The sequence below is a fragment of the Triturus cristatus genome, chromosome 11 (assembly GCF_964204655.1).
Source record: "Triturus cristatus chromosome 11, aTriCri1.1, whole genome shotgun sequence".
Lineage (NCBI taxonomy): Eukaryota > Metazoa > Chordata > Amphibia > Caudata > Salamandridae > Triturus > Triturus cristatus.
Genome location: NC_140594.1, coordinates 783,367,187 through 783,389,070, shown reverse-complemented (window position 1 = coordinate 783,389,070; position 21,884 = coordinate 783,367,187). Strand labels below are relative to the sequence as shown.

General features: G+C 43.7%; 1 protein-coding gene across 1 annotated transcript in view; it reads right to left on the bottom strand.

The window, feature by feature from the left end:
• Positions 1-168: 168 nt before the first annotated feature.
• LOC146785434 (uncharacterized) overlaps positions 169-21,884 on the bottom strand; it is an 85,861-nt gene continuing 64,145 nt past the window's right edge. Inside the window, exon 4 of the mRNA XM_085634489.1 lies at positions 169-1,340. Within this exon, the coding sequence (XP_085490615.1) occupies positions 876-1,340 (465 nt within the window). The 3' untranslated portion in view covers positions 169-875. The remainder of the gene's footprint in view (positions 1,341-21,884) is intronic.

Below are 21,884 nucleotides of genomic sequence, written 5' to 3'. Positions count from 1 at the left end.
GGATTAACCGATCAATATCGTCCCACGCTTCTCCATCAATCTGTCTAGAGATAACACATGCTGGGCAACTATCATCTCTAGTCAGAGACTGCCAGGTATACCTTTTATTTCAGTAGGATACTGGAACAACTTTCCATGAAGGATGCACGCACACAAGAACAAACACTATTATTTTAGCAGGCTTTATTAGTATGCTAGAGCTTTGTATTAGTGCAGAAGATATGAAAACACGTAATTGCAGATATAAACATTATGGTAAACAAAATGAAGATACATGTAACTAGTACTAAAATAGTAAACATGATAAATGCCAATCTTTAATTCAATTGATGATGACAGTAAATTCTCTTCATCCCTTGTCCTAGTTAAGGTTTACATTAGCACCAAACTTTTGCTGGAAATAGGAGCTTTCAAAATGGCACAACCTCCTGCCAGCTCATAGTATATTTTTTTCCAGTGTGTCCCTTACCTTTGGTTAAGGACACTCTTCATCTGTTTTGTTGTTCTTCAGATATCAAGAGACTTTTTCTCTTGAAGATGAAGGGTGAAATTCCTCTTTCCGAGAGTCTCTCAAGCACATAAGTAAATGTCCGTCGGGAGAGGGCTCAGTACAAATGACTGCCCTTTCTTCAGTTATTTTGAAACAGTAAATTGTACTCAGATATGGTAGTATGACTTTACTACTCTGTAATGTTGTTGATGCTATATGATGTATAAAATAATAAAATTGTTTTAAAAAAAAAGAGGGGGCTCATAAGCAGAACTATAGCAAGGCATACAACAATATCATTAGATTTGCCTATTCATGCATGCACCTAAGAATAAATGTCAAATTTAGGCCTAGAGGGATAGTTCATTCGTTTGGGATGACAGACTTAAAAATTGTGTCCCCCTGACCAGACCGGAATTGTGGTTTGCTTGGGAGCAACAGGCACATCACAGGCCATGTAGTTGGCTGCTGGCTTCAGTATTTGGCAAGCCTCAGCAGTGTTGAGACAGGCAAAGCAGAACTCCACAGCGCAACAGCAGCAAATTACGTACTTGCACATTTCTTTGTGCTCAATGAGGAAACCGCAAGTGGGGCAAGCACGAATGGAGGGGCAGCCTTTTATGCCACTGTCAGGCAGGTCGATGACCTTGCATTTCTGAAGTATCTCCAAGATGTGGTCTTTGCACTCCTTATTCTCACAGCCCACAGAGGATTTACCACCACCTTTCCAGGGTCTCAGACACTGCCAGCAGAACTCATAGTTGCTCCCGTTCTTGGCTTTGCAGATGGTACAGAAGACTCTCATGTTGCTCTTGTCTCTGCGTTCCACCAAGGACTTGCAACCAGGGCACTAAAATGAGTAAGATAAATGTTAGCACATTTCAAAAATGTTATATTGTCTTTGCACATTTTAACATAACTATCTAACCTGTTAGCAACAAGCATGACAACCAAGGTACACTTGGAACTAAACCTGCCGGACAAATGCACCTCATGGTGGAATCCAAAACTCTTCAAGCCCATGTTAGATACTGCCAACAACCTATGGAAAATCACTGCAGTAATCAACCCAGTCAAAGACTACAGAGATGAGGAAACCATTAGGTGCTTTTCAAGACAACACTAGGAAGAGGCTCAGGGGGGTCTTTGTCCTGAATGCTAGCCACAGAGCCATACATTGATTGGTAATCATCATGCAGTTGAGGCCTGCCCCAGATTTTAAGAAATCGTACAAAAAATAAATTGACTGTTGCCAGTGCTTTAAATGGGCCACTACTCACTGTTACTGAGTGCAGGCAATTTTCAGATTTCTCTCCTTGAGTATCAGAACTTCTCCTTGGGCTAGGAGAGTACCAGTGCTGCTGGTGGTAGCTGGGGTCAGGCTTTGAGTGGAGCTTGTCTGTAAGGCACCTCCACAGTCAATGGCGAGTGTATTCCAGAGCCAGACTGCTGTTGCAGCCATACATTCTAACCGACAGCGTGACAGGTATGAAATGTGGCATGACAACTAGAGCTTCCAACATTGGAACTCTTGCGCTGTCAGTTAGAATATAAGGCTGCAGCAGCAAACTAGTGCTAGAATACACTCGCCATTGACTGTCCCTGTGCCTATCGTACTTTGGCATAAGTTCTACATGAAAGCATACCAATTTAGGTCGAGCCTAGGTGGCGCATGCGCTGTCTCTGGACATTCTGTATTCAGTCAGGGGGCTTACAGACCACCTCCAGCTTCTGATTGGCTTTAGTCAGTGTCCTTCAAAAAATGCTGTTTCTAATTGGATAATGGTTCCTACTTGTCCAACCCTTTTTAGGTCTCGCCGCAAGCGGTGCAGTGCACAGCACTGCTCGCGCAGCGCACAGCACTGCTCGCGCAGCGAGAGACTTTTTGTAGGGGTTTGGAAAGGCACATAGGAATCGCACACGCTTGTGCGTGTGCTTTTCCTTTTGGTCCATGCTATTGGCCTTTGCATGCGTCTTTTTATGAAAGACAGCACGCAATTGGCCAAAGGCGGTCACATGGCTCCGCCCATGGCCTATTGGTGTCTATTACGCGCATTGCTGAAATGTGTTTTCAATTATCGTGCCTAGACATGGACGCGATAATTGAAAACACATGTCTCGCTGTGGCACGCGCGTGCACCACTCGTTTGTTTTTCAATAGCGATCGCTTTCACTGCCGCTTGTTTTCTGCAGTAGGTGAAATAGGAGTGTGGCAGGTTTTTCCTTGATCTCCATTTCCTTTGCTGATGCCATACCGTGATTGTAAGTGCAGCAGAAGTATGCGGCTTGATGTCACCTGTGCTTCTGATGTACACTGCCTGATATCTCTTACCCGGTCTCCATCTCGCCATACGGTGATTGGAAGTGCAACAGAAATATGCGGCTTGATGTCACATGTGCTTCTGATGTGCACTGCCTGATATCTCTTACCCGGTCTCCATCTCGCCATATGGTGATTTTAAGTGCAGCAGAAATATGCCGCTTGTTTGAAAGGCCTTCGTGTAGGTATTGCGCTCTGCAACTTGGGTAAATAAAGCAATTAACACAATTACTCATAAAATATAGATGAGCCCTTGTGGAGGCTTTTCGGCAGCAACAACGCTCCCTCATGCCTTCCCTTCCACTACTCCTCTCCATCAGAGCAGGCGAGGGCCTTCAAAACAGGCGTTGTAAGATAGTTATTTACCTTTGGGATAATAATGTGTTTGTGGAAGGGCAGCAGATGTCTGCTGACATAACTGCGCTTGCTACGTTTTGTCTCCCCAACATATGTGCATCACAGAGCCGCAACCACATCTTGAGAGCCCAGGAGATGGCAGCATCAGCGGAACATTCAAATACCTCAGAATGTCAATGTCCTGGAGATTACAAAAAAACACACAACAATGTCCATATACAGCACAGAAGGACTTCTTTCTGTGAATACACGAAGTCCCTCCAGTCAATTTCCGGCCAATAATAATGGGGCTTATTTACACCCCAAAATAGGTAGACGCTATGTATTGACATTGCTATGGAGGCCCGACAACTCACTTCATAGATTTGAAAGAATTACACTGGCCTCAAACACACCTGTCTCAAAGTCGTCGAATAATCAAAGACGTATTTTAACCGACCAAAAACCTGCTGTTGACTCTCCTAGAACGGTCTCGCAATATTCCAATTATTATATTTAAAAAAACAGATGAATGCATCAAAAGGTAAACCACATGGCGCCCTCTTACCACCCATTTTACCACTCCTACACCAACATCCTTCCCTGCACCGTGCTAACCTCTGTCTACAACAGTTTCCTGCAGTCTCTCAGTCTCCTTCCCATTCACTACAGCCACCCCTGCGGCACATCAGCCAAAAAACAAGCTATTTCAAAATGACGGCAGTATGAATAAAATTGGGGCAACCCTGTCCATTGGAAATTAAATTTAAAAGTGACCCTCCTCAATTATACCTTTATACGGTTAAATAATACAGACACGGTTCTCATTAAGAACAAGGGATGCACGGTTTAAAGTGCAATCTTTGCTTTGACATATCCAAGTTACAGGCTAAATTCACTAATTACCACGATGTGAAAAAATGCTACTAGCATCTTATTTTGTCTTGATACATTTGATTATGCAAAGCTCGAGAACACATCCCAAAAATTAAGAAAAAAAGTCGACAAAGATCCAAAATGGCTTACCAATGACAGAAGGTCGAAGGACGTGGACTGCTCTGGCAGCACATGCCTCATCAGTGTATGCAGCTTTAAATTAAAGCTACCTTAGACATGCATGTTTCTCGTTTGTGTCGCAATTGGAGGGCTACAAATAGCGGACTCCTTGTGGTCCAATCTTTCACCCTTCACACCAAGAAAAGAGCATTTTTGTCCACTTAAAGATTCGGTGCATGTAGGATAGGATAGGATAAGATAATCATTTGTAGAGCGCAACGAATTCCGGAACGTCTTGGCGCTGGTAGGGAGAGAGGGAAAAGACGTCATCTTCATCAGCAAGTCTCATTAAAGAGCCATGTTTTTAACCGTTTTCTGAAAGCTGGATGGTTGCCAATTGATTTCATAGAGCAGGGAAGCTTATTCCAAAGATCAGCGGCACAGAAAGAAAAGGCTCTGCCACCCCATCTGACTTTACGTATACGATTTATCTTGATGAGGCTTTGTGTAGTGGACCTTAAGACCCGGCCGGGTGAATAAGGAATAAAAAGCTTCTGAACATCCTTGGCTCCTCCTCCAAATATAGCCTTGTGCACTAAGCATATAGCCTTAAATTCTATATGCTGCTGGATCGGGAGCCAGTGTAGTGTTTTAATTCCACCAGAGATAGATTGGTCTCTGGGGACAGCTATCAGAAGTCTTGCAGCAGCATTTTGCAAAGTCTGCAGCCTCTTCATCTGGGACTTATTTATACCTAACAGCAAGGCGTTGCAGTAGTCAAGTCTCGATAATACGAGGGCCACCACCACCGTCTTGCGAAGGTCAGGTTCGATGAAAGGAAAGATCTTCCGCAGAGTCCTTATTAAAAAGGAACATGATGAGGCAAGGTTGCTGACGTGTGCTGAGAAATTGAGCTGGCTTTCGAAGCGCACAACCAGGTTCCTGACTTTATACACAGGACAAGGGCACTCCCCCGCCTCCACCGGCCACCAAGATCCATTCCATACGGAGCTGCCCTGGCCAAACTCCATAATCTCCGTCTTTTCCGTGTTGATTTTCAGGAAATTCTCCCGCATCCAGCGCATAATCTCAGACAGACAGCTGTGAAAATTGGAAGCCACATTGCTCGATTGTTCCACAGTCGAGACTATGAGCTGGGAATCGTCGGCATAGGAGATTATGGTAAAACCATATTTCCTGATAAGCTTGGCAAACTCTGCTCCCTACCTTCCAAAAAAGAGGAAACGAGGGACAGAGCGGTTCCCCGCACACCCATCTCCTGAAGCCTCCGCCTCAGCACCGTGTGGTTAACAGTATCGAAGGCAGCTGACAAATCTAGCATCACCAGAACTGCCCTGCCACCCCCGTCCACTATACCACAAATTTTCTCCGCTGCCACCAGGAGTGCTGACTCCGTGGAGTGCTGAGCACGGAAACCGTGCTGAGAGGGGTCAAGCAGATCACGGGAAACCAGATATTCTGTTAAAACCCGGTTTAACTCCCTCTCCATGACCTTGGCCGCCATAGGAAGTGCAGCAATCGGACGGTAGTTCTTTAAGATTTTAGGATCCAAAGTAATTTTTTTTAACAATGGTCTAATTATTGCCCTCTTCCAACTTAAAGGATAACTACCAGACTCGATTATTTGATTAATTAGCGGGGACAGTTCTCCTGCAATAACCTCTGCCGCACGATGAAATACTGATGGAGGACATGGATCCAACGTTGATCCTGATTTTAATAAGGTAATCAGCCTACACGTTTCCTCCAACAAGATGGGGGGAAAGTTACTGAGGCAAGTGTCGTCCTTAGCACTAGCTTCCCGCTCCTGGCCACAGCACTCCGAGCTGGTAGAAGAGCTCCTGAGGTCGTTGTAAATTGTCTGGACCTTATCCTGAAAGTACACATCCAATTTTTGGCATGTTGCTAAGTCAGGCCGATATGTGCTATCTTGCGGGGGCTTAGAGAGAGCAGAAATGGTCTTGAAGAGCTCCTTAGCCGAATTACCGGCTTCCCTGACCTTGATGGCAAAAAAAGTGCTTTTAGCTGCGATTATTGCTAACCTATAGGCTGAAAGAGCACGATTGTAATGTTCTTTACCCTCAGCACTATAGTCCCTTCTCCACAGACGCTCTGCCCTCCTACAGAAGCCCTTCTGGGCCTTAAGCTCTTTATTGTACCATGGCGCGGATGGTTCAGTTCTCCTGGCGCCGAGCAGCTTCTCAGGTGCTACCCTATCTACCGCAGCCGCCAGCCATCCGTTGAAGAACAAAGCAGTCTCCGAAGAGTCTTTGTTATGGGTGAGACACACACTTCCCAGAGCAGAGCAGAGATTGTCCGTGGTCACCTGAGACCACGGTCTAATCTTCTGCTTGCCTAGTCTGGGGCCCTGAGGGCAAGCTGGTGCTCCATTCACAATATTAAAATGAACGGCCCTGTGGTCGGACCAAGGAAGAATCATAGTATTAGTTATTTCCAGGTTCATATTGTTGGTGAAAATTCCATCTAAGGTGTGGCCCAGGCTGTGAGTCGAGCTCTTAACTGCTTGATTTAAATCTAGTGCTGCTAAATTTTCAATTAGTATGGCCACTTCTGACTGATCCGTAAGCTCTAGATGGTAGTTGAAATCACCCAGGATCATGAAAGGATGGTGATCCATCCGAGATTCTAAGCATTGCATGAGCTTTACGGGAAAAGTGGCCTTGGGCCCAGGTGGGCGATAGACTAGTACTCCTTGACATTTGTAGGAGTTCCCTGCATATTTGGTAAAAGAGAGAGATTCCGCGGGAAGGTCTAGGTGTGTCTCCGTACGAATTTTTAGATGTGTTGCATATGCAATAGCTATCCCTCCCCCCCTTTTGCCTATTCTGTCCTGGGAAGTAACCACATACCCACTAGGTAATGCAGTATTCCAGTCTGGACCAGACTAATTATCCGTCCAGGTTTCGGTTAAAAAAATTACATCAGGCGCGCTTTGATCAATCAGGTCATGAATCTGATAACTATGTTTGTGCGGGGAACGTACATTTACCAAAATGCAACTTAGCGCTTGTGGTATCTTGGTTCTTGTTATACTATGTGCATCCGCTGGGCACTTACTCGCTGCCTCTGCTTTGTACTGGCTGTTCATCACCCTATACAATCCTGCCCCTTTGTGATGCTCCTCATTCTGGAAGTCGCATCTGGCGCAGGACCCGAGCTCTGAAAGTTCCCCACATGGGTCCCAATCCTGGGGCCTACATGGTGCTCTATCCAAAGGCAGCAGCTCGCCTCTGCTGTAAAGATGGGTGTGGGCAGGCGCAAAGGTCCCGGCGCTGGGCGCTGATCGGGTGCGGCTGCGCGGTCGTCCCAGCGCCACTTTTAAATGAATTGGCCACACCCACCCTGCTGATGCGTCAAGCCCAGGTGCAATGCGGACCCACCTCACCCAGGTCTGCTTGGGTCGAGCGTCCAAGATGCCAGAAAGGGAAAACCCCAGCAGAATACACCACCAGTACGTGAATTAAAATAAATTAAAATCTTACATACAGAACTGTGCAAATTATACTAAGTGCAATGCGCGTTTAGGCGGAAGATTACAACTGACGGTTCCGCTCTTAAAAACAGCACAAGAAAGGTTAAAAAGAATGCAGTCAGTGTTTAAAATGTCACCGCTATGGCAACCAAGCTTTCAAATGACGTTAAAACAAAGGTGAGGGAGCGGCTAAGAAATGCAACGAAACCCTCTCTACTGTTTGTCTGTCGAGGCCTAGCCTTTGAGTGACAGGGTTATATAACTCCAACGCGGGTTAAGCGAAGGATTGAACCCTGGTCAAAAGCAATGGCTTTCTATTATTTACCAAACACCGTTAATGTCAGCTATCGATTGTCATTTTTTGAAAATCATTTTCAATTAGTTAAGATTTTATTGCATTGTTGATTAAACAATTTGATACAAATACAAACAAAAAACCCTCCTCCATGACAACCACACTGCACCTACAGCCACTTCACAGATCATCCTGCAACCAGCCAGTGATGAGTAAATGTGTGAGGTATGGCTACCTATGTTTTTTCACGGTTCCAAGAAATGCTTAGACTCATGCCTGAATTTATAAGTTGTGGTACTTCAAAATGAATTTTGTGGTCATTTTTTGAGCATGCGGGAATGTTATTCCCCCCCCAAAAAAGATTTGGCAGAAAGTACATGCAGAAGGACAAGTGATAAATGTGGAACAGGTTTAGAGCTCATGAGCTACAATCAGTCTCCACGGCTAAGAGATGTGGTTCTCTAGATCAGGAAGACTTGGGTCGTTCTTCTAGGGGCTGCGTAAGATTACACTGCAAGCTTTAGGTCCTTTAGAATGTTGAAGTGAATGCAGGTTTTAAGAAAAGCACACACCCATAAGCAGCAGAGATGTTCCTCTTAAGGCACCCAATCTACTCTGAAGGTGAAATAAACATTTTAGTTCTAGTTTGTAGAATCGTACTGTCATTTTGGTCAATATCTGAAAATCCATAGGCAACAGTTCGGACTAGACTGATCCTTTGGTGTGGGTTCAAGATACATTTGCAAATCACTAGGCTTCATTCTAGAATGGGCCAGCAAGCTAAACAAAACGGCGTGGAATGCTATCCAGAAGTGGAACGCCATGTTTAAAAAGCGTTGGCTCGGGAGGGGCCAACCATTACTTGATTCATTGCCAGAAGAAATCAAGATGTTCACAATCCCCTCACCAGCCAATCTAAGGAGCAGTAGCAGGCTCTTTCCATGGCATTTCTGGCATGTATAATAATTAAGTTACAAGTCATATTGGAAAGAGACCAAAAGAAAGTGTGTAGTTCTCTCTCTCTCTCTTCAGGCCTACAAAGGTAGCCGGTCCTGCAATATCACTCCATGCTATCCGTAACACCCCCAGTCAACACATCTTTACATTCTGTAAATATAATGTGGACATTTAAAAACGACAAGTCCCAGCATGCAGTGTGGATGGCAAAAATGGTAGAAGTGGATGGGCATTTCACACAACCTATAGGATCACTTGCCACCTACACCTCCAGTGAGTGCCACTCACCTTCCCTGGAACAAAGCCACTAATACTTTGCGTATTTATACTGCAATTGCTAGGGCAGCTCTGGAGTAGAAGGTGTAACATCTAATCCAACACAATGGTACTCTTTTTCTATCAACCTCAGAAAAAAAAATCAACGTTAACTCAGAAATAATGACTGCAGCCTAGATGATCATCTGCGTAGTTCAACAGATATTGACATGGTATGGAATTTAGGTTTTAACCACAAAGCACGCATAGCGTTTCAAAGAAACATCAAAACACATTCCCATAGCATGCATTCCTGAAGCGCAGGTCAGCCAAACCGGTACATTTAGAGTTCATAATACAGAAAATAACATCAACTAGGAGAGGAGGCAATTCAGAAATGAAGAGAAAAAACAGGGAGCAATGGTATATTTCCACTTTGGACACTATCCAAAGGGGATTGAATACCAAGGAAGACTGGATGGAACTTGCATCCTAAATATATTTGAGAGGTCAGTAATTAGGAATCAGTAGTAGCTCCCATAGTACCCCCAACCATGAGGATATATTCAGGGGGGCACAACATGTGCCCCCCTGTCTGTATTCCCCAAAAATTCCAGCATGGCATGGATGTCACTGTCCATGCCGTGCTGGAACATTTTTGCCATTCCTATTGTGGAATCTGTTTTTCAGGCACTGCCATGGTTAAGGCAAAGGACCGTCCCCCGTACACGAGTTCCATTCGTAATATGGCGGGCAGTCTTTGTGCTGGTTTGGCGTAACTGTGCCAAACTCGAAATCAGCCCCTTAGTACGGTTGAGGTTGGCGTCACAATGCCTGCTGCCAGAGCCAGGTGCCAAGGATGAATGCAGGACATGAAGCATAATTAAAGCTGAAATTAAAACAAGCATAGGCAAAGTCAATGGTTCTTATCTAAGAGATCTATTAGCATTGGTAATGGTTTTTAGGCAAGCTGTAACACCATGGCTGAATATAATAATAATAAAATGAGGCTGATATGAATTAGTAAATAAAAACATGCACATAACACACTTTAATGTAGAGCTAATGTGCTTTGATCAAGCGCGAATATGCTTTTTTTTTTTAAATAGATAAAAAAACCAAGCATTTGCAATGCAATAGGTCTCGCATTTACGAGAGTTGGAGCTATTGGCATTGTAAATGACAATGCCTTTTATTAATTTGTTTTGAAAACCTGCAATCGGTGCATAAACACGCACTTTGTACGTATAGTCCTTGCTTACAAAAAGCAAGGCTGGCAGTAAAACATACTGCCAACCTTGCTTCTTATAAGCAAGGACTATAAGTACAAAGTGCTTGTTTAAGCACAGCTTGCAGGTTTTCAAACACATAAATAAAAGGCATTGTCATTTACAATAACGATAGCTCAAACGCTCGCAAATGCGAGATCTATTGCATTGCAAATGCTTGTTCTCAATTGTTGACTCCCATGGATAGCCCCAAGGACTTGTTTTCTTCCACTTGTTTCTATTTACTTTCTGCTCAGGGACTTTAAAAAAAAAATCAGAACAGCTCTTCAGAGCCCTTCACGCACGTTTGTGCGCCTGCATAAAACATTTTAATAACAATCAGTGCGACAGCCGCCGCGCTTCATCCTGAACAATGGTGGCTGTGCGCCTTTCTTTTTTACTGTAAGGGCCAGCATGATACATTTTAGTTACAGTCAGGGTGACAGCCGGCGCGCTTATTCTTTACCCATGGCTGCTGATCGCCTTTCTTTTTTTCTGCAAGCACAGCTGTCTATAATGCTATCCTATGCCGCCCTAAGCTATCCATCTACATTGGAACCGTGGAACAGAGACACAGCATTTGCAGCATATTCCACCACGCATGGCAGCAGAGCAAGGATGTACGGGAACCATTGCAGCCCATCGTAGCCAGCAACACACCGTAAGACGAAGGTGCTCGTTTCACATTACTAACCACATTGCCTCCACGTAGCTTACCAAAAGAGCTGGAAGAAGTGGGGATAAAGGGGGTTGAGCAACTTTGAAGGGATGCAATAACTGTATTTTTGTCGAAACGTGAATTACAAATGCTTGTTACTGCTTTTTGGCATGATGGGCGCGAAGCGGGGGAGGGCTTGTGTGTTATTTATTTTCTATGGCCCTTTGTCCCCCAAGCCCTGTTCTCGGATAAGCACCCCCTCATGGTCAAGATCCAGCAGATTTTACCTTTGTTCTTAGAGAGGGGATCACTTTCATCGTTTTAACAGTGGAAAGCAGTAAAATATACCTAGACTAGACTGTGTGCCATTGTTGGGTGTTGTACACTGTATCACTACACTTCCTGGGTCACAACGCGTGCCCGTTTTATTATTTACTTACTCTTGTGTTTACACTCTTTTTAACCGACTATGTGAATGACTTATGTCTGTGTTTTAAGCCCTAAAGAAACCAGCCAGGCTGTCTTAGAACTGTCTTGTAGTGTTAAACATTTGTTAAGTGTTTTGAAAATTATTATCTGCACTAGTGCATGTAGATTTGTGTGCTGCCACGCTACTTGTTTTGCTGTCTGCGGAAGGGGCAGAGATTTGTTTCCATGTAACATGGATTTGCGTTCCTTTGCATGGGATATTTTTCTGCTGAGCAGGGGAGATTGCTGGGAATCGACCACTATGGAGCTTGGGGACATCAGCCTACCCGGTTTGCTTTTCTGGTCGTGCTTTCTAGTTCTTCAAAGATGTGTCTTTGCTTTCCAAATTTTCTTCAAAGATACTTTGCCGCAAGTACCGCTTATAGAGGGTGTGCTAAAACAATAGAGTAGCAAGAGTTAACTTACAAAAGTATAGCTGAAAATAAAGGGGAGAGGGGTTGGATGGACCAGAGCTGCTAATTGAAAAGGGCCATGGGTAGGTGAGGTGATTTTCCCATTCACAGAGCTCCCACAGAAGTTAGACCTTTCAAAGTGTTCAACATTTTTTTAAGTGTATTACGTGGGCTTCTTGCCTCAATAAAAAAAGAAAACAGTGTGATTTGAGTGCTTTTAGTTGGGGAGTGATCAGATATGTTCTACAACGCATTAGCTAGTGGTTTACTTTGTGTTAAGCTAACTTTACAATCAGCCTGGGTTCTTCCAAGCAACCTTTTCTGAATTCAACCCTCATGTATCCCAAACCTAATTTTAATACTATGATTTCCCTAATTCCTTTCTAGAGACTCGTCCTTCCTCCAGCTCTCCTTTTACTCATCCCCAGCCTCATCTTACTACTATGATGTCCTAAATAACACTTTCCAGACTCTTCCCTCCTCAATTTCTCCATTATCCTATTCAATCCACCTAGCAGGCTCACATGTCCAACCACTCAAATTAACACATATTTCCATACACTAACCTGCCACTAATCCTCTTTGGTTTCCAGAGCAGCATGCTGCTCGCTGAATAGCACTTTGATGCCTTGTCAGGAGTCTTACTACTATGATCTACCAAATTATGTAATTCAATCCAACTAACAGACTCTCATGTCCACTGCTCAAATTAACATATATTTCCCTATACTAACCCACCATTAATCCTTTCTGGGTTCCGGAGTAGCGTGCTACTTGCCAAAAAACACTCGGTGCCTTGTTAGGGGTAGGAAGCCTTATATAAATACAATTACAATTGTGCTGTTTCTCGTGCCTTCTCTTTTATTAGCTCCACTCCGAGCTCTGTTGTGGTATATTGTCACTGCCCCAGCGATGCATCGTCTCTAAGCAAAGTTTTGTACAACACTTAAGGAACATCCACTTGTAAAGTTTTTCTTGCTACCTAGACAGGCAGCGGCTCTTTACCTCACACAACTAATTATCTCAGGTGGTCCGACATTAAAATAACAAGTAATTGCTTAATCTACCAGCATCAGAGCAGCAAAGAAAAAGCACTTTGTGGCAATTGATCACCTCAAATCATCGTGCAACATATTGGCTCCAGGTCCTCTCCCGCTCCCCGGCCGGGAAAACAATAGTAAAACGTAAGCCATATGTGAGGATAGCCTCTCTCTCCACAGCTTTTTGAATTAAAAACAGATTTCCAAAGAACCACTCTTCTGCTTGTGCTCAGCCCAAATAATAGCACTTAAAGTCTTATCATATAAACATTTGATCTATCACACAGAGATCGCACTTTGGACCCACCCTGCCACCATCCACCATGTTGCAAATATGATTTTGCTGGAATAGTGCTCTTCCGGAACATACCCCAAGCAGCATTGGGCAAACTAGTCTTATGGGCCTGACCAGCTGAGAAAACATATTTAAGACGGTACACACTGGGCTTTCTGCAAACATCGGCAGCTTAAGAAAGCTGTATTGCAAAATGTCTCCTGGGCTAATGGGGCCAAGTCTTTCACATCAATAATGCAGCTGACCAGTCAGTCCAGCCTTCCCGAAAGAATATGGGAAAGGAGCTAGTTTTCTTAACTTAGAGTAACTCCTTCCTTATTTTTTTTTGTTCCTTTTTTCACTGGTGTCATTTATTTTCCACCTCCCCTCCCTCGTTACATATTGCCCATTTTCTGGTTCTACAGCACTGCAAGGTCATACGAATGGCAATAGCGCTATGCATATATAATCACTCCACTGCAAACAAAAGAAAAGTCAAAAACATTGTCATTTACAGCCCCAAAAGCTAATTTTTCACAAATGCACGACCAATTGCATTGCAAATGCTTATTTGTCTTAAAGCATTCAGTGGTCAAATCCCGGCAACGGCTCAACATCCTGTGATTCTGGGCAAATCACGTAAATTCCCCATGCAATAAAAACAAAAAAGTATGCTTTCATGTAAAACATCTGATTCACATTTGAGGCGCTTTAACCCCCCGTCCGGGCTGTGTGCGTTTTGGTAAGCTGCAAAAAAAATTAATAATTAAAAAAAAAAACGCACATATGAGCCACACTGGGCCAAATGGCATTAGGACACTTTACATGGCTGGCCACACATACTCAACCACCATCATGTATATTTGGAATTTGTATGTGTGGTGAGCACTGTTCCCTCTAAGGTGCGTGCCTGGCCGGCCGCACACATAGCAATCACAGCACTCAATCTCCACGCAGGAGGCACACTGTAGTGCTCATTTCAAAGGAGAGACCTTTAGGATCTAAGCAGAGAAATCAGGCAGATGACAAATGAAAACAAAGCAGGCTTATTTAAACCTCAAAAGCAATCATTTGCATCTGCGTGTGCGTTTGCGTTAGTGTTTGGCAGCATTTAACTTGTATTGCCAACAGATCAGAACACAGACAAATGCTGCCAAATGCAAAGGAGATCACCCATTCACAGATGCAAATTGTTGCTCTTAAACATATTCAGGGCTCGGCTCTTGCATGGGCTCTCCCTGTTAATCTGCATGCTACAGTGAGACTCCCATCTTCACATTTTTCCTTTTTTTCAACATAGGATGTGTCATTAAATCCCAAAGTTTTGTACAGGTGGGCAAGCTAACAATTAACAGGAAGAGCCGGTGCAGGAGTTGAGCCCTGAAAATATTTAACAGGTAAAAGATACACCAAACATCACGTAAATATGATAAAATCTCTACAAAACTCAATGAGTGTATTTCTTTAACACGTGGAAGCTCTGCCATTAATACATCACTTTATAGCACTTCATTGAGAAGTACTTTTTTTAAACATGAATCATGAGTGAACTAAGAAGGCAAGACAATTTTCATGTAAACCCTGTATGTAGCCCAGGTTATTATAGAGCAATATTATAGTCTATTAAATCAAACAGGTTTTGGTACAACTGGTATTCTGAACTCACATATTTGAAAGGGCTTTCTTACGTGATAATGAAGAAAAAAGAGTTTTGCTAAAATAAAATACAAGATCCCACGATTTGTTCAGGCTTCCTGGTGTCACTTTGCAAAATCAGGTAGTAAATTAGTATCTTCTTGACTTTTCTTATGTTAAAGCTTTCTTTTGACCTCTTTCTGCACTTTTCTGCACTTTTTATATATCACGAACAGGACCAGAAGGTATTGGAGTGATATACACAATAATCAGTTACATTACACAAGAAGGAGCAAAATGCCATTAATGATTGTTTTAGTGCAGGAAGGTGTCCCTTCCTGCACAAACACAATCATCCCTGCAACACAGGCACCCTTGCACCATGGGGCAATGATTTCTGTGCTGGTGTTTGGCAGCTTTTCTAGCGCCAGAGCTAGGGAAAACATGGAGTTGCGTCAAATTCTTGTAAATACGGCGCATCCGTGCCTTTTTTAAATGACGCAGAGCGGCACAGCTAAATTGCAAGCAGCGCCTCGCTGCGCCATTATGTTGTAAATATGCCCACGGGTAACTTAGCATGTGAGCTACAATCTTTACTAAGTGGTGACTTACTTAATATTTAAAAGTAAGGTTTCTCTCCTGATAAAAGGTTTACTTTGACAGGTTCTGCCTGGAGGTTTAAAAAATACAGGAGTCAGACTGCTCCTGTAAGCCTTAAGCCATGTTGTACTTGTCAGGCTAGTGAATGTGCTCAATAGGTGCTGCAGTCCAAAGGGGACTTTCTAACTTTCCATGCTATTAGTGTATTTTCTTACCCATATACAATGACGTTACTGGAAAGTAGAATATGATAATTCGGGATTAGCTCATTTTACCACGTTTAGGGGGTACAAGCACATACGTAAGGAGACAGGACAACAATACCCTGGGTTCAAAACCAGCAGCATCAGTAAACAAGCAAAAGGGATGCACCACTGTCCCATACTTTATATAAATATATTATCTGCATATATATCTAGTTCTGATGAAATGTATGCTTGAGATTGCATTCTTCAGATTTTTCTTTAACAACTGTGATTAGGTACACTGCAGAGCACCTTGTGTATCAAGTGTTGGGTATGCCACAGTTACGGCGCCCTTGCTTCACCAAAATGGACATCATTATTATAGCTGAATTAAATCAAATTCTCCCAAGCGTATTGAATGAGGCATTTTTCCAATATGATGGAATGGAAGTCCCAAACATTGGTTACCTGTCAATTTTATATATCGGATAAAGTACCCCATACTAAAAATTATAAGGATATTGCAAGTCACCAAGGAGGTCTGTGACCATATAAGGGAACGATGCCGATGGCTGAATTTGTTTATAAAGTCATGGTGTTACATAAGCTACGACTCTGGCATAGCTCCACAAGGAGTCCTTTCACTAGAATGTGAAAGACACTTACTTTATTGTAGTCCTGCAAACCACTATTCGATGTGTAATTGAAATAGAGCTGTTGCTTTGGGGTTAATAACAATACAATAAAGGGATCAGGGGCATTGTGGCAACAGTAACAGACCTTTTTTTGTTATTCATTATATCACACTTACACTGCACTAAGAATGAACACTTTTAAGTTAATGTATCTATTACTACAGTAACAATCTGTTTCTCAGTACACCTAAACCAACCAGGCAGAATAATATAACAAGCATTTGCAATGCAATAGGTCTCGCATTTGTAAGAGTTAGAGCTATTGGCATTGTAATGATAATGTCTTTTACCTATGTGTTTTGGTTTGGAGTGTAGTGAATGTAAGTGGTGTGGAGTGGAATTATGTGAGTTGTATTGGAATTGTTAGTTGTGGTATGATGTGTATATCTGTGGTGTGTATTGGAGGTATGTGGTGTGTATTGGAATTGTGCTGTGTATTTGAAATATGTGGTTTGGTGTGTAATTATGTGGTGTGTATTGGAAGTGTGTGGATTTGAATTGTATGGTGTGGAACTGTGTGGCATTGAGCGAAAATATGCTTATTGAAATTATGTGTTATGGTGTGGACTGCATTTATGTGGATTGCTTGTATGTGGCATAGAGTGCATTTATGTGGGGTGTGTTTATGTTGTATTGAGTAGAGTGTAATTATGTGTAGCGTGAAAATGTGGCACTGAGTGCTATTATGTGGAGGGTTATGTTGTGTTATGCAGAATTGTGTGACAATGAATTGTGGAATTATGTGGCATGATTTGTAGTGGTATTATGTGGCATGTTCTGAAGATGATTTTTTTTGTGGAGTGTAATTATGTGTTTTGGAATTAAGTGGATGTGTGCAGGGTAAATATATCAGATACGCACTTAAAAAAAGCCCACTGAATCTGCACAAAAGAGCCCTAACCCTACATTTCCTAAGTGAAGGATGCAGTAGTTTCAGGAGCACTAGTTAGCTCCTGCTTTGATTACGTCCAGCGTCATTTGCAATCTTGCCATATAACAGGTCCAAAAACTGCAGAGGGCTCAAAATGCAGCCAGCCATCGCACTCATCTTTTGACCAAAAAAAACAAATATGTGGCATCCCAACTAAAGAGCATATATTTGGGGGACAAATTGGTGACACAAGGAGGTGAACAGTTTTGGTAAATGTTGTTAAGGTTGTTTGTTGTTTTTGGTGCTTTCTCAGTGTCTGCAGCTAGACAAAATAGATCAGAGAAGGAGGTGCTGCTGTCTGGACGAGCAGAAATGGTTTGTCTCAGCACCACTCAGACGGATCACCCAGGGAAAGGAGAGGTAGTCCAGGTACATGAGTGTTGTGATTGTGTTGTGTTTCCACTGGCAGCCCAGCCTTTAAGATTATGCAGAAGGATATCAACACACAAACAAACACAGCTCTTCAAATTCAAGATCAATTGAGTAAAGAGGAATCTGACATAAACACAGAACAAATGGACAAGCACGAGAAAAGCATGGATGGCATTGACGCTGAGAGAGTAATCAAGCTGGCAGCTATAAACAGTGCCCTTTTTTCTATCCATGCCAATCAAAATCTGAAAAGCAGATGTTTGCAGACTTGCTTATTGACCCGCTTCTGCTTCCCAATGATTTTTTTTAAAAAGTCACTCAGGTCTACATGAAGTCTAAGAGTGTGGTCTGTAAGGCCAGAGGGTGAGGGTTGGTATGTTTAAACGGAGATAAGGACGGTATAGGAATTAAGGTTTATTATTTTCGTTTTTACACCATGTTTAAATTTGAAAGGTATAAAACAGACGGTGCAGAAAATAAGCTCTTTCTCCATCATTGATTAAATGCGACTTTTACAAAAAAAATAATCGAAACGACTATCGATATTTGTGTGGAGTTGTATTTTCAAGGAGAACAAGGAACTGAAGGTAAAAAACTTTTAGGTACCGTCAGCAATGGGGTTCTAACGACCCTGTTCTGGGTTGTAAAAGCACTGCAGCTGAAATAGAAACAGAATGCTTTTGCCACTTTTTCTGTAATTACCACATAGCGCAGGAGTAAAGTAAGGACTATGATCGGCCTGGTTGCTTAAAACAAAGTAAACTGGGAGAGAGGGGCAAGAGTAGGGGCGAGGATCGGCTGAAAACACAAGCTAAAAGTGCTTTTGTTTTCAGCCGATCCTTGACCGCTGAAAACAGAAGCCCTATTTAAATAAACACACACCTTTTCCCCTGCGAGAGTGAAAGTGGTGAAGGCGGGGCTGGGGCAGTTGCAGGAGCACTGAATGCAACCAGAGGAGACGCAGCATAGTGTGTGCTGCAGAGGCGGGGACGGAGTACGAGAGGGGAGGGCATCGCCACTATGGGAAAATAAAATCAAACGCAAACACCATGAAGCAGACATGCCGCACACAGCTAAGAAAATGAAGCACGGCAACGGAAACAAGGAGAAGTAGTACCTGCATTAAAGCAACAGAAGCGGATGGCAAGACGAGCAGTGACAGGACAAAGGAACATTAAATAAGCGATGCCATGGTCGAACATATAGCGCGCGCGGTGCCCTGTATATTAGATTAAGTGGGCACCGTGCTACAACACTAAGTGCAGCTTCCATGCGGCTTAAATTTACACGCACCAGGCGCCATGATTATAAAGCAAGAGCGGGGCTCCCAGGCCAAAGTACATCTACCCAGGTGGCTTGTAGGAGGAAAATGTCAGTTTCAGAACCGCTGGCGTATCCTCAGACCAAAGGCGCGAATAGCTGCGTGGCGATTCAGTGGGCTGCGATGCATTCCCTCACTGCAGACAAAAAGCCCTTAAGACGTAGCTCGTAAGGATCGAGTGCGCCCGCCGTAAGGCGTGCCTTTCTCAGCGTGCCTTGCTCAGCATGTGGCGCATGCGTGGTATGGGTGTTTGGGTACGCAGCTGATAGCTGGGGCAGGTTCAGAGACCCGACTATAGCGGACCTAACGCTAGGGTGCAGTCCGGAGCAGTGGAGAGGGCTTGGGAGCAGTACCGGGGCACGGCAGATCGCCGTATTGGATCGAAGGAGGTAGCACTTGGGAAGCCTTCACAGCAGCGAGAAAAAGCAGACGCACTACCGCCACCATGTACAGGCACTTGGGCCCGCAGCGCTCCCCGTCCCGGGATTTTAACAGCATCGTCCAGATCTGCAGCGCAAATGTTCAAAGGATCAGTGGCAACAGTGAGTATGATGGCACAAAATTGCTGACTTGCCTTGGAAGTGGAACACAAGATGTGCACGTCGCGTGTCTGTCTGTACGTGCGTGAATTACAGGAGGCTGGTGAGGACGAAAGCGAAACTGCATGCTGGCTTGCGAGGGAAGGGGGACAGGAGATGTGCACGCCGCGTGGCTGTAGGCGCGTACACCAACTCAAATCCGCCAAAAGCCTGCGCGTGCACATCTCCTGTCCCCCTTCCGAGGCAAGTCAGCAACAATAGATCTCGCCGAAAGCAGCGCTCCGCGCTGCGTTCGCAGGCGAGACCTAAAAACAGCAAGAAGGCACGTTATAGATACCGAGAATAAAATGAACATTTCTAGCATGTTTAAAATATCATCCAAATCCTAAAACACTAATGCTTACTTCCATGCGCTACATTAGGAGAGCATGGAAGGCAGAGCGACTTGCAGTCTAGAGTTTCTTAGGGAGTAGAGACGCACTGAATACCCTGTTGACAGCAAAGGCTGCCTTTATCAGCGGAGGCGTGAAGACAGTGTTCCCTGCGAAGGGCAAACACACACTACGGTGGCAGTCTTGTCTTCCTCCGGGGCTAAGCTTTATCGGCTTCAAGCGAGATGTAGCAACTGCCAAGTGTGCTGGCAGAAGGTGAGATGGTCTCTGGCAGAACAGCGGGCAATAATCTGAGCGATGGACCTCTCCTAACAAGTGGTAGTCTTTATATACTAATTGGAATTTCTGACATAAGTTAAGAATGTCTGACATAGATTATGTGCATCAAGGTGTGAGTCCCAGACGTTTCCTTATGAACATATAAGGCAAAAGGATGTGAAATGAGACTACATTATTTTAACTATATGTCTGTGTGTGTTCTTAATTAATCTTGACATGGTGAAAAGTAGACAGTTGACCCAGACAAATGTTGCATCACGAGTAGAATTAATGTCATTGGTGAAATGACTTGATGCTATCATTGTTCTGAGAAGGTTAAGATCAGTCGACATCTGCGTTGAATGGCAGACATAAAAATGATTCTGCATAAATTGGGAAAGATGGCAACTCCATTGTTTAAGAGAGAGACAACAGCAATCTCCATTAGCCAAGGTTGAGCCGGGCCTACATATGATGGAGTCAGGCCTTTGGGTCTTTACATCTATGGAACGCCAAGGTGACATGCACTATCCTTATAATATATGCGAAGGGGTATTTTATTCCTTATAATAAATGGTCACAACATCACCCTGCCCACAACCTGCCTAAATCCTTGGTGACTTTCTCTTTCTATGAAAAGGATAGTATGATTGGAAACATGTAGGATAAAAGCAGAATCTAGTGCAAAATTAAACATATCAAAAGTAGTTAGTAATTTGTTGAGGGGGCGTGGCTTGGAGCATTGCAAGATGACGGCTCCGATGTGAGCTTCAGAGATCACCTATCTCCCATCAGTTTTGCTCCCTCAGCAGCCCAGCCGAGCCACATAGGAGCAGACCAGAGGACATCTAGAATGAAGGAGAGAGCGGTGCTATGTCTGTCCAATACTGTTAACTGGAGGGTGCCTCTAATTTTTGTCCAACACTAGCACGCAGCAAGGAAGGAAGATGGTGGTGCGCGGCAGCGACCCTTGCATCTCCTTATGTCACATCACTTTGCTACCAATGGTGCATCTATAATAAGACCCTAAGGTGCTCTCACATTGTTCTGGGAAGCGGTGGATCCGTAGTGTGGTGGTCTGGGTATATGGCTCCTGGGTTAACTCATTCTGACGCCGGTGAGCAGAGTGCTGTATGTGGGGAAGGGGCACCCTTAACCATCATCTAATTGCGCTTCGCAGCTCTGTTCAACCTCCTCTTCAAAGGCAGGCAGAGTGTAGCGTCCCCAACATAAGGAATATGTGACATCTGCTGATCCAATGGCTCATCATGTTTAAGGTGCAGCAGGGTCAATTCACCTACACATAAATAATGTCACCAACTAGAGGTTAATGCTGAGGATGTTTTCTTGTTTAAGCACACAGTACAGAATACTGTTTTCTTCAACTCTACTATTGTCTTCACTGCGGGCACACAACTTCCTTGGATTGTGCTCTGGTGTGACAGGTCTACTCTCGTATGATCCTTTCTTTATCTACTGTGCTTGTGCTGAAGCTCCGGTTTGCACCTCTTTCCTTGTTGTAACCTAGCCTCTTCCTAGAGTGTACATGTGTACAATGCGGATTACCAACATCCACACCCATTCCAAATGTGAAGAGATGTGCTATATGGCACTGTTGTAGAGCATATAGAGGTGCATCCATTCCCATTCCAACTGTAAGGAGCTGTACTAG